The sequence below is a fragment of the Vulpes lagopus genome, chromosome 8, assembly GCF_018345385.1.
Source record: "Vulpes lagopus strain Blue_001 chromosome 8, ASM1834538v1, whole genome shotgun sequence".
In the NCBI taxonomy this organism is placed as follows: domain Eukaryota; kingdom Metazoa; phylum Chordata; class Mammalia; order Carnivora; family Canidae; genus Vulpes; species Vulpes lagopus.
In genome coordinates, this window is record NC_054831.1 from 85,367,137 (window position 1) to 85,385,369 (window position 18,233).

An 18,233-nucleotide genomic window follows, 5' to 3' on the forward strand; every position below is an offset into this window, starting at 1 on the left:
TGGCATCATTTGTTGAAAGAACTATTATTTCCCTGTTGGGGAACCATTGTTGAAAATCAGTTGATCAAAGGACACCTGGCTGACTCAGTCAGTAGAGCATGAGACTCTTGATCTCTGGCTTGTAAGTTTGAGCCCCAATTTGAGTATAGAAATTACTTAAAATGAAATATTTAAAAAGAAAAAAGAAAATCAATTGATTAATAAATGTGGGAGTTAATTTCTGGAATTCTGTTTCTATTCAATTGATTTATACATCTATCCTTATCTCAGTATCATACTCTCTTTATTGTAGTAGTTTTGTGGCAAGTTTTAGAAACTATTGGTTCTCCAACTTTGTTGTTTTTTCAAGATTGTCTTGGCTGTTCTGGTGACCTGCATTTCCATATGAATTTTTGGATCACTTTGTCAATTTCTGCAAGGAAACTAGCTTACTTTTGAAGGGAGTATGTTAAATCTATAGATCCATTTGGGCAATATTGCCATGTTAACAACATAAGATCTTCTGATCCATGAACATGGTATTTCTCCCCTATTTGTTTAGATCTTTAATTTACTTCAACAATGTTGTGTAGTTTTCAGAGTACACATTTTATATTTATTTTTTTTTAATTTTTATTTATTTATGATAGTCACACACACAGAGAGAGAGAGAGAGAGAGAGAGGCAGAGACACAGGCAGAGGGAGAAGCAGGCTCCATGCACCGGGAGCCGGACGTGGGATTCTATCACGGGTCTCCAGGATCGCGCCCTGGGCCAAAGGCAGGCACCAAACCGCTGCGCCACCCAGGGATCCCTCACATTTTATATTTCTTTTGTTAAATTTATTCCTTAATATTTTAGATTTATGATGCTATTGTAAATGGAATTGTTTTATTTCATTTTTTGTTGGTTCATTTTTACAATGGTTAGTGTGTAAAATATAACAGATGGATTGTTATATTAATCTTTTATCCTATAACCGCACTGATGTCATTTATTTAGCTTTTAGTGGATTCTTTAGGATTTTCAATGTACAAGGGCATGTCATCTGGAAATAAAGATAGTTTTAATCTTACTTTCCATTTCATTTGAATGTCTTAGATTTTGTATTCTTACCTGATTGTGTTAGCTAGAGCCTCTAGTGCAATGTTGAATAGAAATGGTTAGAGAAAACATTCCTGACTTGTTGCTGGCCTTGGAGCAAAAGAACAGTTTTTCACCTGTAACTATAATGTTACTTTTCAGTAGGTCAATAATAATAACCCCTGTTTCATTTTTGGTTTTGGTAATTTTAGTCTTGTGGCTCTTTCTCTTGGTCAATCTTGCTAAAGTTTTGTCAGTTTTGTTGATCTTTCAAGGAACCAGCTTTACCTTCATTGTTTCTCTTCTGTTTTCCATTCTTTGTTTCATGAATGCTCTGATCAGGATGAGGAAATTCCCTTCTGTTCCTAGTCTGTTGGCTGATTCTATTTTTAAGTTGTGTTGGATTTTGTCAAATGATTCGTCTGCATGTATTGAGATGATCATGTAGTTTTTGTATGTTAATCAGATATATCACTGTGGGCTGAATTGTGTCCCTCCAAAATTCATATGCTGGTATCCCAACCCATGTACCTCACAATGTATTTGAAATTACATTTGGAGATATTTTAAAAGAGGTAATTGAGTTAAAATTAAGTCATTAATTAAGTCATTAAGGTGGACCTTAATGCAATATGACTGATGTCCTTTTACAAAATTAGGACTTGGGGATGCCTGGATGGCTCAATGGTTCAGTGTCTGCCTTCAGCTCAGGGCGTGATCCTGTAGTCCTGGGATGGAGTCCCACATCGAGTTCCCTGTGAGGAGTATGCTTCTCTCTCTGCCTATGTCTCTGCCTCTCTCTCTTTGTGTCTCTCATGAATAAATAAATAAGATCTTAAAAAAAGAAATTAGGACTCTACCCCTCCTCCTGCTCACATATACTCTCTCTAAAATCAATCAACCAATCAATCAATCAATCTTTTTGAAAAAGAGGACATTAGATCATCAACATACACAGAGGGAAGATCATGTGAAGACACAGGGAGAAGATGGCCATTTACAAGCCAATGAGAGAAGCCTCAAAAGATGCTAACCCTGGTGACACATTGATCTTGGAATTCTAGCCTTCAGAATTTTTTTAAAGATTTATTTATTTATTTATTCATGATAGATGTAGAGAGAGAAAGAGAGAGGCAGAGACACAGGAGGACGGAGAAGCAGGCTTTACACCAGGAGCCTGATGCGGGACTCAATCCTGGGACTCCAGGATCGCGCCCTGGGCCAAAGGCAGGCGCCAAACCGCTGAGCCACTCAGGGATCCCCTCTAGCCTTCAGAATTATGAAAGAATAAATTTCTGTTTTTTTTTTAAATTTCTGTTGTTAAGTCACCTAGTCTTAGTGACTTAGTTTGTTATAGTAACCCGAGCAAACTAATATGTAAGATATATTATATTTATTTATTTTCAGATGCTAAACCAACTTTGCATTTCTGGGATAACTCTTACTTGGTAATAGTGTATAATTCCTTTTATATATTGCTGAATTTAGTTTTGTCGTATATTGAGTGTTTTTTGTGTTTATATTCATACAAGGTAGTGGTCTGTAGTGTTCTTTTCTGGTGATGTCTTTGGTTTTGGATATCAGTGCAATATTACCCTCAGAATGAACCAGGAAGTATTTGCTTCTCTTCTTAAAAAAGAGTTTATTTATTTATTTATAAGAAAGCAGAGGAGAGGATGAGCAGAAGGAAAAGGACAAGCAGACTTTATGCAAAGTATGGATGTGGGGCTCCATCTCAGGACCCCTGGATCGTGTCCTGAGCTGAAATCAAGAGTCAGATGCTTAACCAGCTGAGCCACCCCGGTGCCCCTTGCTCTTCTTCTGTTCTTTGGAAGAGTTTGTAAAGAACTGCTATTAAGGGCAGCCCAGGTGGCTCAGCGGTTTAGCGCTGCCTTCAGCCCAGGGCCTCCTGATCCTGGGGACCCAGGGTCGAGTCCCATGTCAGAGTCCCTGCATGGAGCCTACTTCTCCCTCTGCCTGTGTCTCTGCCTCTCTCTCTCTCTCTCTCTCTCTCTGTGTGTGTGTGTTTCTCATTAATAAATAAATAAAATCTTTTAAAAAAAGAACTGCTATTAATGGTTATTAAAATGTTTGGTAGAGGGATCCCTGGGTGGCGCAGCGGTTTGGCGCCTGCCTTTGGCCCAGGGCGCGATCCTGGAGACCCGGGATCGAATCCCACGTCGGGCTCCCGGTGCATGGAGCCTGCTTCTCCCTCTGCCTGTGTCTCTGCCTCTCTCTCTCTCTGTGACTATCATAAATAAATAAAAATTAAAAAAAATAAAATACCTTTAAAAAAAAATAAAATGTTTGGTAGAATTCATTCATGATGCCTTTTGGTCCTGTTTTTGTTTTCTGTGTAGTTCTGATGTTACTAATGCAATCTTTTTACTTTTCATAGGTCCATTTAGATTTTCTACTTTTTAAAAAACTCAGTATTTGTGTATTCTAGGAATTTGTTTCATCTAAGTTACTCATTTACTGGCATACAGTTTTTCATAGTATTCTCTTATCTTTTATTTCTTTAAGGTCTGTAGTAATGTCTCCTTTCATTTCTGGTTTTAGTAATTTTCATTTTCTTGCTTTTTGGTTAGTCTAGGTAAAGGTTTGTCAATTATGTTGGTCTTTTCAAAGAACCAGCTTGTGGCTTTGTCATCCTTTTCTCCTATTTTTCTTTTCTTTATCTATTTATGCTTTAATCCTAATCATTTCCCTCCTTCTGTTTGCTTTAGATTTGATTTGCTTTTATTTTTCGGGTGTCTTAAAGTAGCAGACGAGGTTATTGATTTGAGGCATTTCTTCCTTTTCAGTGTCAACATCACAACTATACATTTTCCTCTGAGCACTGCTTTAGTTGCATTCCATAAGTTTTCATATATTGTGTCTTTATTTTCATTCATCTAAGAGTATTTCCTAATTTTCCTTGTTCTTCTTTGACCCATTGATTATTTTGGCATAGGTGATTTAATTTGCACATATTTGTCAATTCCCCAAACTTCATTTTGTTATTGATTTCTAATTTCACTCCATTATGGTCAGAGAACAAATGTTGTATGATATCAGTCCTTTTTAAATTTTTTTTGTTTTTATTTTTTTTTATATCAGTCCTTTTAGATTTATGAAGCTTTTTTTTTTATGGCACAGTGTTGAGAAGGGCACTCTCATGTGCAGTCTTTCAACTTTCACTCAGTCATGTAAGAATGGGCCTTGGGGTTGGGACACTTCCTTACCAAGAAATGGAGTCTACCAGCCTGTGCTAGGCTTATCATCTTGTGTGAGAATATCTTTCCTTGTTTCAGGCTCACTGAAACTCTTTTGTCTCCAGTTGGAGCATGTGAATCAAGTGGCACCTGGCCAACCTCACTGTTTTATCTGTTCTCTGAGAAGAGGGGAAAAGGTCTTTCTACTGTGGCACAAGATGGGTGCACATAGGCGTATTGCTCTGCAACAGCCTCTAGGAGAAACCCATGGCCATGGAGTACTGATGCTCAATACTGAAGCTGATCTTGCTCTGTCTTTTCTCTGTGTAAGTACAATGCTGCTCCATCCTGCCTGACTATATTGTGTTTTTCTTGGCAACTCTGACACCAAGATGCAATGGGCAGCAGTATTAGAGTCCTCTCTTGGTGTTGATAACTAGTGCATAGTTATCTGCTTGACACTTAGTATGTGCCTGTTATGTAGAATGTTCTATGCATACTTGAGAAAAATATATATTGTGCTATAATTGGTTGAGTATTCTGTAGATGTCTTTTAGGTCTAGTTAGTTTACAGTGTTTTTTAAAGCCTTCCATTTCGTTACTGATTATCTACCTACTTGTTATCCATTGCTGGAAGTAAAGTATTAAAATCTCCAGCTATTAGAATTGAATTGTCTGTTTCTCCTTTCATTTATTAGCTTTTGTTTTATGTGTTTGGGTCTCTGTTGTTAACTGTCTATACGTTTATAATTGTTATAATTTCCTAATCAACTCTTTTGTTATTATGAAATATCCCTCTTTTTTCCTCGCAATATTTTTTAAAGATTTATTTATTTATTTATGATAGACACACACACATACACACACACACACACACACACACACACAGAGAGAGAGAGAGAGAGAGAGGGAGAGAGGCAGAGACACAGGCAGAGGGAGAAGCAGGCTCCATGCCGGGAGCCCAACGCGGTACTGGATCCCAGGACTCCAGGAGGCAGGTGCCAAATCGCTGAGCCACCCAGGGATCCCCTCCTCACAATATTTTTGTCTGATATTAGTATAGCCACTGCAGCTCTCTTGTACTTACTATTTTCTTTTTTACGTTTTTTATTTAAATTCGATTTGCCAACATGTAGTATAACACCCAGTGCTCATGCTATTTTCATAATATATGTTTTTCCATCTTTTACTTTCAACTTATCTTTGAATCTAAAGGTGCCTTCTCTAGATGACATAGATGGTTATTTTAACCTCTCGTCCAATAATTCTGCCCAAGAGTAAACCTAGGGATGTAGTAAGGAATCTCACCAAGTTCTCACAGTGAACATCCAAGAAAGATCCCCTTGTGGCTCTGGCAGTGAGATAGATGTACATGTTTATTTTCTAATATTTCTTATAGTATTTATGGAGGTCCTATTTTGACTTATTTTTAATTATTGCTCATTTAAAATTTTTTTGTATGTTTTTTTTATTGGAGTTCAATTTGCCAACATATAGTATAGCACCTACTGCTTGTCCTGTTAAGTGTCCCCCTCAGTGCCCATCACCCAGTCACCCCAGTCCCCACCGACCTCCCCTTCCACTACCCCTTGTTCGTGTCCCAGAGTTAGGAGTCTCTCATGTTCTGTCACCCTCTCTGATATTTCCCATTCATTTTTTAAAAGGAGTTCCTTCAAGATTAGCTGTCTGCAGGTGAAGAATGTAAATGGATGGGCTAGCACTTCTCTGGATTGACATGAACGTTTTCTTATTACTGTTTGGTAGAATGATTTGTGTGTACCTTAGCCTTTACATATCTTCAACTGATGAGAATTGGCAACTGCAGACCAATTTGTTATCCAGAATTTTCTCTTCACTGTGCTACATACATCCTTAGGTTCACTCTTGAAATAAGACTGCCTCTGCTGTCTGTCACATTTAGTCTTGCTTTCTCTTATATTTTGTGCTGACAAAGATGATTATAGGAGAATCCTGCCTGATTCAGCCTATGTGCCTAGATCTTTTTGTTCCGATCTGGGAAGGAAAATTTTTTCTCTATCCTTCAAAGTTGTTTTGGCTGTTCTAAGAATAAAATTAACATGATGCAGATTAACAGGAGAAAATAAAATTTAATTCCATACCTACTGGGAATCCCCATAAACATGAAAGATTCCAAAGTTAGGCAAAATGAAGTACATATATGACTTTCTGAACTAAAGAGACAAGGATAGGGCCTAAGGCTTCAAAGCAGAAGGCAATTAATAGGAAGAATGGAAAGAGTAAATGTTTGGTAAACAAATGTGTCTAAGAAAAAATGACGTAGGGAGGACTTTGATCAAACAGGCCTTGCTAGGTTCTTCCATGTCTAGTTTATATTATGCTGCAGTTATCTATGGTGATAGCTCCCTTCCCAGAGCAGGTCCTCTAAATTATTTTAGGCAGTTAGAGGAGAGACAGAAATGAAAAACTTCCGTTTCTTAAAAAAAAAAACCTAGCCTGTGGAGCACCTGGGTGTCTCAGTCAGTTAAACATCTGTCTTTGGCTCAGGTCATGATCCCAGAGGCCTGGGATTGAGCCCTACATTAGGCTCTCTGCTCACCCAGGAGCCTGCTTCTCCATCTCCCGCTGCCTGCCACCTAGCCTGCTGGTGTGCACGTGTACTCTTTCCCTCTCTTTTCAAGAAATAAATAAATAAAATATTTAAAAAATAACCAGCCTGTGATGAGTGCTGGTTGTCATATATAACTTTGAACTACTGAAGTCTATACATGAAATTAATATTGCACTGTATGCTAACTGGAATTTAGAAAAACTTGGAAAAAAATAACCAGTCCAAAATAATACACTAGCCAAAGAGACATTTTGGGGTGGCATATTTTGCTTCCCTGTAGTTCCAAACAAGGGGATCATTTGTTTTGCATCTCAATATGAAGCACCACTCTGGAAAACTCCAGTCCACCAGCTCTTTCCAAGTCTCCAGTGGCAGGAATTCACTCTTACGTGTTCTCACATCTTGGTCCAATTTTCATGGCACTTGGTAACTTCTCTTCATATATATAATGGTTGAAGTTCTAATGTTTTTACAGAGTTTCATCAAAGATGAAAGCTAATCATGTTACTGAACTCTTTTTAGTTCAAAATATTATTATTTAGATTTTATTTATTTATTTATGAAAGACAGAGAGAGAGAGAAAGAGAGAGAGACATAGACAGAGGGAGAAGCAAGCTCCCTGTGGAGAGCCTGATGTGAGACTTGATCCCAGGACCCTAGAATCATGCCCTGAGCCCAAGGCAAATGCTCAACCACTGAGCCACCCAGATGTTCCTAGTTTAAATTATTTCTTCATAAATTGTCTGGGATATTAGGAGTGGAAAATTATATACCTATAAACCTATCATCTAACAATATATGTTATCCTCCTTTCTAACACACACACACACTTCTTTATCTTGTGTTGTCTAGAATACCCAAGTTAATACTGAATAATAACTATGACATGAAGTGTCTTATTATGCTCATGATTTTTCGTGGAAAGGATTCTGGTGTTTTACTGTTTAAAATGAAAATAGTCATTGTTTTGTGACAGCTGTCAAATTTTTTATCAAATTTCTTTTAAGCATCTATTATAATGATCTAGTAATATTTTGTTTAGCATGTTTTGAAACTATAATGTGAGATTTGTGTAGAGTCCTTTTTAAAGAATGTTAACAGACTGTCAGATTTTTTTTTAAAGGTTTTATTTATTTACTCATGAGAGAGATGGAGAGAAAGAGACTGTCAGATTTTTATTTCAGGTTAAGCTGATGTCAGGAGCATTGGTTGGTAATGGTTGTAGGCCTTCATTTCAGCTACACCTGATGAAAACTTTCATCTGCAGTTCAGACGAAGATCTAGTGTGACTGCTTACCAAATATGTAGCAATACAAAATTTGCACATAGGTAAAATATATTATGTGATTGAACTAGCCTTTAACCCAATGATATTCAGCAAGTTTGAGTAAAAAGAAAAAGTGTAAAAGTCTAGGACTTTTGGATCTGTGGCTTAAGAGCATCTAGAAAAAATGAATTTTAGTTTTCAGTCCATCATGAAAAAAGTATGTGATGTGGGTGTTCAAGATTTAGATGCTGGCAGCCCCGGTGGCGCAGCGGTTTGGTGCCGCCTGCGCCCGAGGTGTGATCCTGGAGACCCGGAATCGAGCCCCGGATCAGGTCCTTGCAGGAAATGCTTTCCCTCTGCCTGTGTCTTCCCTCTCTCTCTCTCTCTTTTTTTCTCTCATAAAAATAAAATTTTATTCATTTATTCATGAGAGACACAGAGAAAGAGAGGCAGAGACACAGGCAGAGGGAGAAGCAGGCTCTCTGCTGGGAGCCTGATGCAGGACTCATCCCAGGACCCCAGGATCAGTACCTGAGCTGAAGGCAGATGCTGAACCACTCAGCCACCCAAGCGTCCCATCAGTGGCAGTTTAGACAGAAATGGGAAAAGGGGGGAAAGCCAGAAGTCTGAGAGGTATGTGAAGGGGGATGGGTTTTTGTCAAGATTTCCTCGTTGATTCTCAGTAAGAGTTTTTCCTTTTCCCAATTTACTAATTCGTACCAACACATACTTCCTCCTAGACAGAGCTCAGAAATTCTAAACCCAGTATCACTGGAAACTTGATCGCAGATCTTAAAATCAGCAGCCTTCCAAAAGTTGAGTGTGTCTCTCCAGATGCATATGCTACTAAGGGAAAAGGGAAAAGTATAAACTTTCATCCCAAACCCGTTAGCTTAGCTGGCAGCATTAAATGAAAATGAGGAAATGCAAATCCTAATCTGTGTTACTGAAGTAGATAATTAGTTTTGGTTTGAAATTTTGTGAATAAATTTAATTTTTATGGGTTATTTCACATCCTAATGAGGAATCCCAATGATGGCTATACTTATGACTCTACCTAACACTTCACTGGACTAACATGTTTTTGCTTTAATTTTTTCCAAGACTTGGTGTCACTGATTTTCTTGGTTCCTTAACTCAGAAAGACAAATTAGTCAAGGACCTTTATTACTTAAATTGCCTTATGTTGCTGCTTGCCCTGCTTCCCTGGGAGAGATAAGGGGTTGGGTTTGTACTGTCCCCAAGGAGGTGATTGGTTCTTACATAATGAATTCACCAATCCCACTTTCAGTCTTAAAACCAGAATGCTGAAACAGCTTGCTTCCCTCTACCCCCATTTTAATCAGCAGTTTTAAAAAGTATAACAATATTCAAACATACAGTAAAGAGACTTGCGTAATTAGCTCCCATGTAGCCAGCATTCAGCTTCAATAATTATCAACACTTGGAGGCAGTTTTCTGACCAGAAAATATATTGCCCTGAAAGCTTCAATTCTTGATCTGTATTCAGCTTTTGTCAAATTTTGGTTCCGAGGCTTTAGACTCTGCAATTGTACTAAAAGAAGTTTAAGGAATTTAGTGTTTAATAGTCATTGAAAGGCAATCTTTTTTCGGCTCGCCTCTCCGGAAAGCCGCAGGTTGTAGGGTGCAAGGCGAAATTTGGAGATGTTTCTTGTAGATGGGCGCTATTTTTCATAGAACTGATCAATATACCGATTTCCCTTCAGGAGACCGGCCTCAAAACGAAGTCGGAGAACATGTAGCCAGTTCCTAGCCAGTTCCTACCCTGTGCTACTTTCTAAATATTTACAGAGTAAATTTACAGAACAGTTTTCCTGGTTACACTCTGGAGAGAATCTCAGTTACTTTCTTCCCACTCCACTTCGCACCTCCTGTTGGGGATGAGTGTCAGTCTGAGTTTCAGGTGCTTGTACTGACTGGTTCCTAACCTCTCTCATCCAGTCAAGGGCCCCTTGCGAGGCACTCCCCCCATAGGGCCTTCCTGGGGTAAGGGGGAACTGCTGACCCACAAAAAGGCAAACGAACAGTTAGCCTTGCGCTCGCCCACCTGGGTGCCTTGAAAAGCCAGGGTCCCGGGGAAGTTTCAGGAGGACCCTACACCCCAATTTGCCCCTCGCTGGTCCCCTCCATTGAAATCTTGGATCCTGGTATATATAAGAAGGTAAAGGAGAGAGACTTTAACCCGCCCCGGAGAGGCTGGCAATCCAGCTGCAATGCGCCTCAGCCCTTAGATTGTCCTGTTTCCTTAAGCTTCGAAGGCATGGTCCTTCCTCGTCCCGAGTCCGCCTCTCTCCGCCTCCGCCCCGCGGTTTCTCTGGGAGTTGCGCCCTCTCCGCGGGCTCTGTAGGGTTCTGTGGGTCCGAGCCCCCGGAACTAGAGGTTGCGCTGCCCAACAGAGGCGAGGGGGAAGCCCAGCCGAGCTCAGCCCTGGTTATGAGCAATCTTCAGGCAGAGGCTGTGGAAGTGAAGACGGGGCGGTCTGAGGGCGTAGCTCTTAGAAACGCCGTTCGACGGAAGATGCGTTGGTTTCTGGGGGCGTCTTCCCTGCCCCGCCCCGCGCCGGCTGCCAGAATTCCCGAGAGATCCCAGCTAGCGGGGCATGGAGACGGTGCCTGCCTAGCCCGAGCGGTTTACCTCGTCTCTGCACCCCTAGGCGGCGCTGCGCCCCTCCGCACCGGCCAGCTTGGCTTTCCCAGACGGCTGCCAAACCTCCAGTCGGGCGAGCGTAGCTTCCAGCCAGCCGGTCCGGGCGATCCCAGTATATTCGGGAGGCCGAAGGTGGGCGGTCAGTGCACCTGTAGCTCGCTGTGGCGGGCGGCTGGCTCTCGCTCTCGTACGGTTCGCGCTCTCCGGGAGTCCGGAGCCTGGTCCTGGGGGAGCGAGGACGCCGAGAGGGAGCATGGTGGGCTGGAGGGTGGCGGTTCTCTGTCTGTGGGTGTCCTGCGGTCCTGACGCCAGACGGCTGGAATACTCAGCGTTGGAGGAGACTGAGCGGGGCGTAGCCGTGGGCAATGTTTCCGCGGACTTGAAGCTGTCAGCGGCCGCTCTGACCGAGAGGAACTTTCGCTTCCTTTCCAACCACCGCGAGCCCTACTTCGGGGTGGATCTGGCCAGCGGTAGCTTGGTAGTCCTAGAGCCCGCGGACTGCGAACGGCTGTGCGGCTGTGCGGCTGTGCGGGACCAAAGCTGCCTGCGTCTTGACCTATGAGCTGGTGCCCGAGGACCCACTGGAGCTACACACGATGCGAGTTCACGTCGTGGACAATGACAAGTCGCCTCTTTTCCCTACCGGCGACGTGCAGCTGCACATCCCCGAGTTCCTAATGCCCGGAGCCTGCTTTACCCTCCCTAATGCCCAAGATGCTGACGAGGGAAGCAACGGGGTCCTAAGCTATAGTCTGAGCCCCAGCCTGCGCTTTCACCTGGTGATGGGATCGCGGGTCGACGGCAGTGAATACCCGGAGTTGGTATTAGAGAAAGCGCTGGATCGGGAGCAGCGCGCCACCCACCAGCTGGTGCTCACCGCTAAGGACGGTGGGCAGCCCGCGCGCTCCGGAGACGCACAATTACCATCATAGTGGTGGAAACAAACGACAATGCGCCGGTATTTAAGCGCACAGTATACCGAGCCACGGTACCACAGACTGCACCCCCGGGACTGTGTTATTACAAGTTCAGGCCTCAGACCGATGAAGGCTCCAAAGGAGAAATCCGGTACTCCTTAAGCAGTAGCACGCAAGCAAGGCTGTGGCACCACTTTCATGTGCACCCTAGAAACGGGGAGGTGCGGGTAGCTGCTTCGCTAGGTTCACCTGAAACCTTGTTGGAGGCATACATTGAGGCGAGGGATAAAGGCACCTTCGCTTTAGCTAGTACAAACTGTTGGTGGAAGTGACATGTGAATGATCATGCCCCTGAGGTCAATCTCCTGAGTCTCTCCAGTTCAGTTTCCGAGGATGCTGTCCCAGCACAGCGATCACTCTTTGCAGTCTAAGGGGTGAGGATCTTGGTCCCAATGATAAGGTCATTTGTAGCATGTCCAGTGGAGGCCCTTTTAAGCTGAAGGCTTCCTTTGATAACTACTACAGCTTGCTGACTGAGGGGCCCCTGGACCGGAAGCAGGTCAGCGAATACCAGGTCCTGATCACTGCGTCAGATAGTGGCTCACCCCCATTGAGCACCCGCAGGACACTAACTGTGTTTGTTGCTAATGTGAATGACAATTGAGCTTTGCTCAACCACAACAGGAACTTTTTGTGGCTGAAAACAATGGTCCTGAGGCCTCTCTAGGCTGACTGTTTGCCCAAGATCCTGACCTGGAGAAGAATGGCCTTGTCTTCTATGAGCTGTTGGATGTTATCTCTGAAAGGCAGACAGCCTCTAGCTTGATGGCAGTAGAACCATCCAGCGGGGTTATCACTGCCAGAACTCCCTTTGACTTTGAGCAGCTCAAGGGGTTTCACTTCCAAGTGGAAGCCCAGGATGGTGGCATTCTTCCCAGAAGTACAACAGTGACTGTGAAGTTGTTTGTGGTAGATAGGAATGACAATGCTCCAGTCCTCTTGTTTCCCTTGCCCAGAAATGGCTCTGTTCCTGTGGAAATTGTGCCCTGCTCTGCCAGAACTGGACACTTGGTCACAAAAGTGGTAGCAGAGGATGCAGACAGAGGTTCTAATGCTTGGCTTTCCTACCATATTTCTCATACCATATTTCTCAGGCTTCTGACTCTAGCCTTTTCAGAGTTTCCTCTAGTATGGGAGAGCTCCATACCGCCCGCTTAATTCTTCCCACTGATGGAATGAAACAGAGAGTGGTGGTAGTAGTTAGGGACCGTGGAGACCCACCACTTTCCTCTTCCATCACATTGGGTATACTATTGAGCAACTGTGCGCCTCAGGTCCTTCCAGACTTTGAAGATACCTGGGAAACAGAAGGCCACCTTTCTACCCAGAACCTGTATTTAGTAATTGCCCTGGCCTGTATTTCCTTTTTATTTCTGGGGTGCTTGCTTTTCTTTGTGTGTATCAAGGTCAATTAGAGCCCAGTTTGTTGTTCTCAAAGCTGCTGTCACTCTCCAGAGGGACTGAGGTATGGGAGGAAGATGGCTTCGAATCCTCCTTGTATGACATCAGTGACAATAGATGTCACTACGGTTGAGAGACTCACTCAGACCTATCTCTATCAGGCATCTCTAGGACTTGGTTCTGATAATAACAGTTTGCTATTGTGTGGGGGAATACAGTGCTGCTGACCTGAGAAATCTGGCTGCTGGGGTAGGACTGAATTTGCCAGTATCCTGCATTCACATTCGGAATAGGAAAGAGGATACCATAAATGTCAATGCCAGGTTAAGCACATTTTGGGGGATTTGATTCCCTTGGCCAGGAGACGACTGCTAGCTATGTTCTGAAGTGCTTCTTAGGTGAGTCTTTCAACATTTAATCCTTTGAATTGGACACTCCTTTTTTTTTTTTTCAAGTGCACAAGGGTTTATTTACAAGCTTGAGCTTGGGTCCAAGTATACCCGACACAGCGGAGCAGGGACTTGGACCCCAAGACTAAGAGGCGTAGCGGCTTTATAGGGGCCAGTGGCCAATGGGATACGCAGAAAGTTGCACAGTCATTTCGGTCCACACGCAGGTGGCCAATTGAATTACATCTTACCCTATAGTATCCATTTGAGCTGGCTTATTACTTTGGTCAGAATCTGCACGCAGTTTTGGTGGGCACAAAGCAGGGTTACATTGTTATGAGCCGATTTCTGATTAGGGTGTGCCCAGCGGCTTGACTAGGGTGGGGCAGCACCTTAAGCAATAAGCAGGTCATGTGGGGTGATACAGGAGGTGGCAGGTGTAGCACAAAATGGAGTTAGTCCTGCTCTGCTTGAGAATTGGACACTCCTGCTAAGGACACTGTGCTAAGAATCCTGGAAGTATATAAATATTAAAAGACTATTCTTTTTTAAAATAAATTTATTTTTTATTGGTGTTCAATTTACCAACATACAGAATAACACCCAGTGCTCATCCCGTCAAGTGCCCCCCTCAGTGCCCGTCACCCATTCACCCCCACCCCCCGCCCTCCTCCTCTTCCACCACCCCTAGTTCGTTTCCCAGAGTTAGGAGTCTTTATGTTCTGTCTCCCTTTCTGATATTTTCCTACCCATTTCTTCTCCCTTCCCTTATATTCCCTTTCACTATTATTTATATTCCCCAAATGAATGAGAACATATGTTTGTCCTTCTCCGATTGACTTACTTCACTCAGCATAATACCCTCCAGTTCCATCCACATTGAAGCTAATGGTGGGTATTTTTCATTTCTAATGGCTGAGTAATATTCCACTGTATACATAGACCACATCTTCTTTATCCATTCATCTTTCGATGGACACTGAGGCTCCTTCCACAGTTTGGCTATTGTGGACATTGCTGCTAGAAACATCGGGGTGCAGGTGTCCCGGCGTTTCATTGCATCTGAATCTTTGGGGTAAATCCCCAACAGTGCAATTGCTGGGTCCTAGGGCAGGTCTATTTTTAACTCTTTGAGGAACCTCCACACAGTTTTCCAGAGTGGCTGCACCAGTTCACATTCCCACCAACAGTGTAAGAGGGTTCCCTTTTCTCCGCATCCTCTCCAACATTTGTGGTTTCCTGCCTTGTTAATTTTCCCCATTCTCACTGGTGTGAGGTGGTATCTCATTGTGGTTTTGATTTGTATTTCCCTGACGGCAAGTGATGCAGAGCATTTTCTCATGTGCTTGTTGGCCATGTCTATGTCTTCCTCTGTGAGATTTCTGTTCATGTCTTTTGCCCATTTCATGATTGGATTGTTTCTTTGCTGTTGAGTTTAATAAGTTCTTTATAGATCTTGGAAACTAGCCCTTTATCTGATACATCATTTGCAAATATCTTCTCCCATTCTGTAGGTTGTCTTTTAGTTTTGTTGACTGTATCCTTTGCTGTGCAAAAGCTTCTTATCTTCATGAAGTCCCAATAGTTCATTTTTGCTTTTGTTTCTTTTGCCTTCGTGGATGTATCTTGCAAGAAGTTACTGTGGCTGAGTTCAAAAAGGGTGTTGCCTGTGTTCTCCTCTAGGATTTTGATGGAATCTTGTCTCACATTTAGATCTTTCATCCATTTTGAGTTTATCTTTGTGTATGGTGAAAAAGAGTGGTCTAGTTTCCTTCTTCTGCATGTGGATGTCCAATTTTCCCAGCACCATTTTTGAAGAGACTGTCTTTCTTCCAATGGATAGTCTTTCCTCCTTTATCGAATATTAGTTGACCATAAAGTTCAGGGTCCACTTCTGGGTTCTCTATTCTGTTCCATTGATCTATGTGTCTGTTTTTGTGCCAGTACCACACTGTAAAAGACTATTCTTGACTTCAAGGAGTTTATAGTTTGTTCTTGAGAAACTCAAACCCATTAAAGAACAATAAAAGTAATATAGTATAATGGTCCAAAATTAGAAGTAAGGCACCAGTTTTTGGTACAGGTAATAAATGACCTTTTAGGAATTTGTTTAAGGAATTATTTAAAGCATAAATCTCTTCATTCAAAAAATATTTTGAGTCACAGATATGTGTAAAGCATTCTGATACCAAAAGTAGGAGTAAAAAATATGCAATACTCTTTGCATAACATAAGCATAGTATCACGGAAGATAGGACATTTGTCCAAACCATTACAATACACAATTTAACGATGATAACCTAAAAAATGTAAAAATTAATTACAGTGGAGAGAAGGGAAAGAGAGACTGTGAGAGAACATCTGGGAAAGGAGGGAGGGAATCAGAGAAGGTGTGGTAGAGAGGGCATTTGAATTTAATCTTGAGTGATACACAATTTGATAAAATGCAACATATTTTCTAGGTCATACGTTAAATAAATGCCATTTTGGGGAGGTAGTCTTTTGTGAGAATTACACTCTAAAACAGAACTAATAGCTCCACACATTATTTGTAAGTATATGGAAATTATAAGCTTGTCTTAGAACACCGATTTGTATTGATAGAAAGAAGATAAAACCATTGGGTATAGGACTTGACAACCTTTAATGTTGTGTTTTTATTGATATATTTCACAAAGAAGAAAGATGAACCATTGTGTTTTTAAGTTTACTTCCAGTTAACATATGGTGTTATATTCAGTTCAGGTGTACAATGTAATGATTCAACAATTCCATGTGTTACTCAGTACTTGAAAGAGGAAAATTATTACATCAGAAATATTAATATATTCAAGGTACATTTGCCATTCAAAGCCCATTCAAGTTGGATTTAATTTTCTTATTATTTTAGAGGGCAGTATACTTTAAAATATGTAAATACCATATCTGAGAGTAATGCATCTAATAGAAGTTAAGTTATTCAAATACTTAAATGTATCCATAGCGGCCCTCTGCATTTCAGAAACTTTTTAAATCAAATGATGACAGTCTTTAGCAGTTTTGCTATCTTTGGTAGTTTTGATCTCTAGAAGAAGACTTCTGACTTCTCATAGAGATCATGGATGCAAGGGAAGGAGGTGTGCAGAGATTAGGGAAGAGAACGGAAGATACCTTGTTTTACTATTCCAGGTAATAAGAGAAAAGCAAGTTATAAGTTATTCTCCTTCAAATAATGATGTTAACTGCAAATAAAATGACTTACATGCATTATAATTTTGCATATTTAATATTCTCACATAACATCACATAACATAATAGATAGTATATAAGATACAATTAGTAAATGTTTGCTGAATGAAATACTGAATACATTTGGCAGTGCATGAATGGTGTGGTATCATAGAGGGAAGAGTTCAACATCAAGGGAAAAGATTTAACTCATTTACCCACTTTACATGTATATATCTTTAACACTTTAAAGATCATTTTCAAATATATTATTTCAATGGTTATTTTCTTCCTCATGTATAATAATGAAACAACACGAAGTGGGATTTTCTGGTCCTAGAGCTTGCTTGAACAACCTCAGTGCTGTGTTCTGGCGCTAAATATGATGGCAGTTTCCATTGATGACAAAGTGATTATCAGGGATGCATGTCTTTGCATTGTGAAAGTTGAAGTGGACACAAAAGAGTGCATTTAATTTTAAGGGAGAAAATTGGTGCTTTATAGTGTTAATATTTCAGGTATCAAAACAGGGGATCCTTGGGTGGCTCAGGGGTTGGTTTGGTGCCTGCCTTTGGCTCAGGCGGTGATCCTGGAGACCGGGGATCGAGTCCCACTTTGGGCTCCCTGCATGGAGCCTGCTTCTCCCTCTGCCTCTCTCCCTGTCTTTCATAAATAAATAAATAAAATCTTAAAAAAAAAGAGTCAGGTATCAAAACACTTAATGTATATACTCTCTTCCTACCAAAAAATTCATAATTTATTTATTCTATTTCATTGCTTTCTATAACAAAGAGAGATGAGAATACCAGTAATGTCTGAAGTTTGGGAGTCGGGTATTGTTTGAAAAACACCTTTTGAGTAGACTTGAAAGGAATTGAATCTGGAAGTTGAAAAATTATTTAAAAGGAAAAATGTAGGGGTACCTGGGTGGCTCAGTCAGTTAAACATCCAACTCTTGATCTCAGTTCAGGTCTTAATCTCAGGGTTGTGAGTTCAAGCCCCACCTTGGGATCCATGTTGGGCATGGAGCCTACTTTAAAAAAAAATCTATCTATATACATATATATATATGGATAAATATAGTTAATAACAAAGAAAAGATCCCCTGCCACCAAATTTTTAAGCTTAAATAAGTGACAGTAGCAAAGATATACTGTTCATACATCCATTTGTGCCATCCCATTTGTCCACTTGAGCAATCTTTTTCCATCAATGTTAAAATTTCACTTTTTAGGTAGTCCATTGTCTGCTAGTAATTTTTGTGGACTGGATATTTCCTTACATTTAAGAAAAGTATGATGTATAAGAGCATGGATAAAATGACTTCTACATAGATAGAGTGTTTGTAATTCACCCAAGCGTTTTATTGTTTTCCTCTTCCTCTCCAATTGCATAGTGATCCAAACTTGATTCTTTAGAAAAGAATGCTTGTCATAGTGTTCACTGAATGCCTGAAACACAACAGAATTCTAGAAA

The 18,233-nt window shown here is 41.3% G+C and overlaps 3 protein-coding genes across 3 annotated transcripts in view; all 3 read left to right on the forward strand.

The window, feature by feature from the left end:
• Positions 1–18,233, forward strand: part of LOC121497767 (protocadherin alpha-3-like) — a 147,430-nt gene that overhangs the window by 83,284 nt on the left and 45,913 nt on the right.
• Positions 1–18,233, forward strand: part of LOC121496920 (protocadherin alpha-13-like) — a 109,744-nt gene that overhangs the window by 8,444 nt on the left and 83,067 nt on the right.
• Positions 11,037–13,509, forward strand: PCDHAC1 (protocadherin alpha subfamily C, 1). The gene is given in 7 exon segments (XM_041765816.1): positions 11,037–11,288; positions 11,290–11,701; positions 11,704–12,096; positions 12,099–12,359; positions 12,362–12,822; positions 12,825–13,364; positions 13,366–13,509. Coding segments are annotated over 7 exon segments (2,463 nt in total).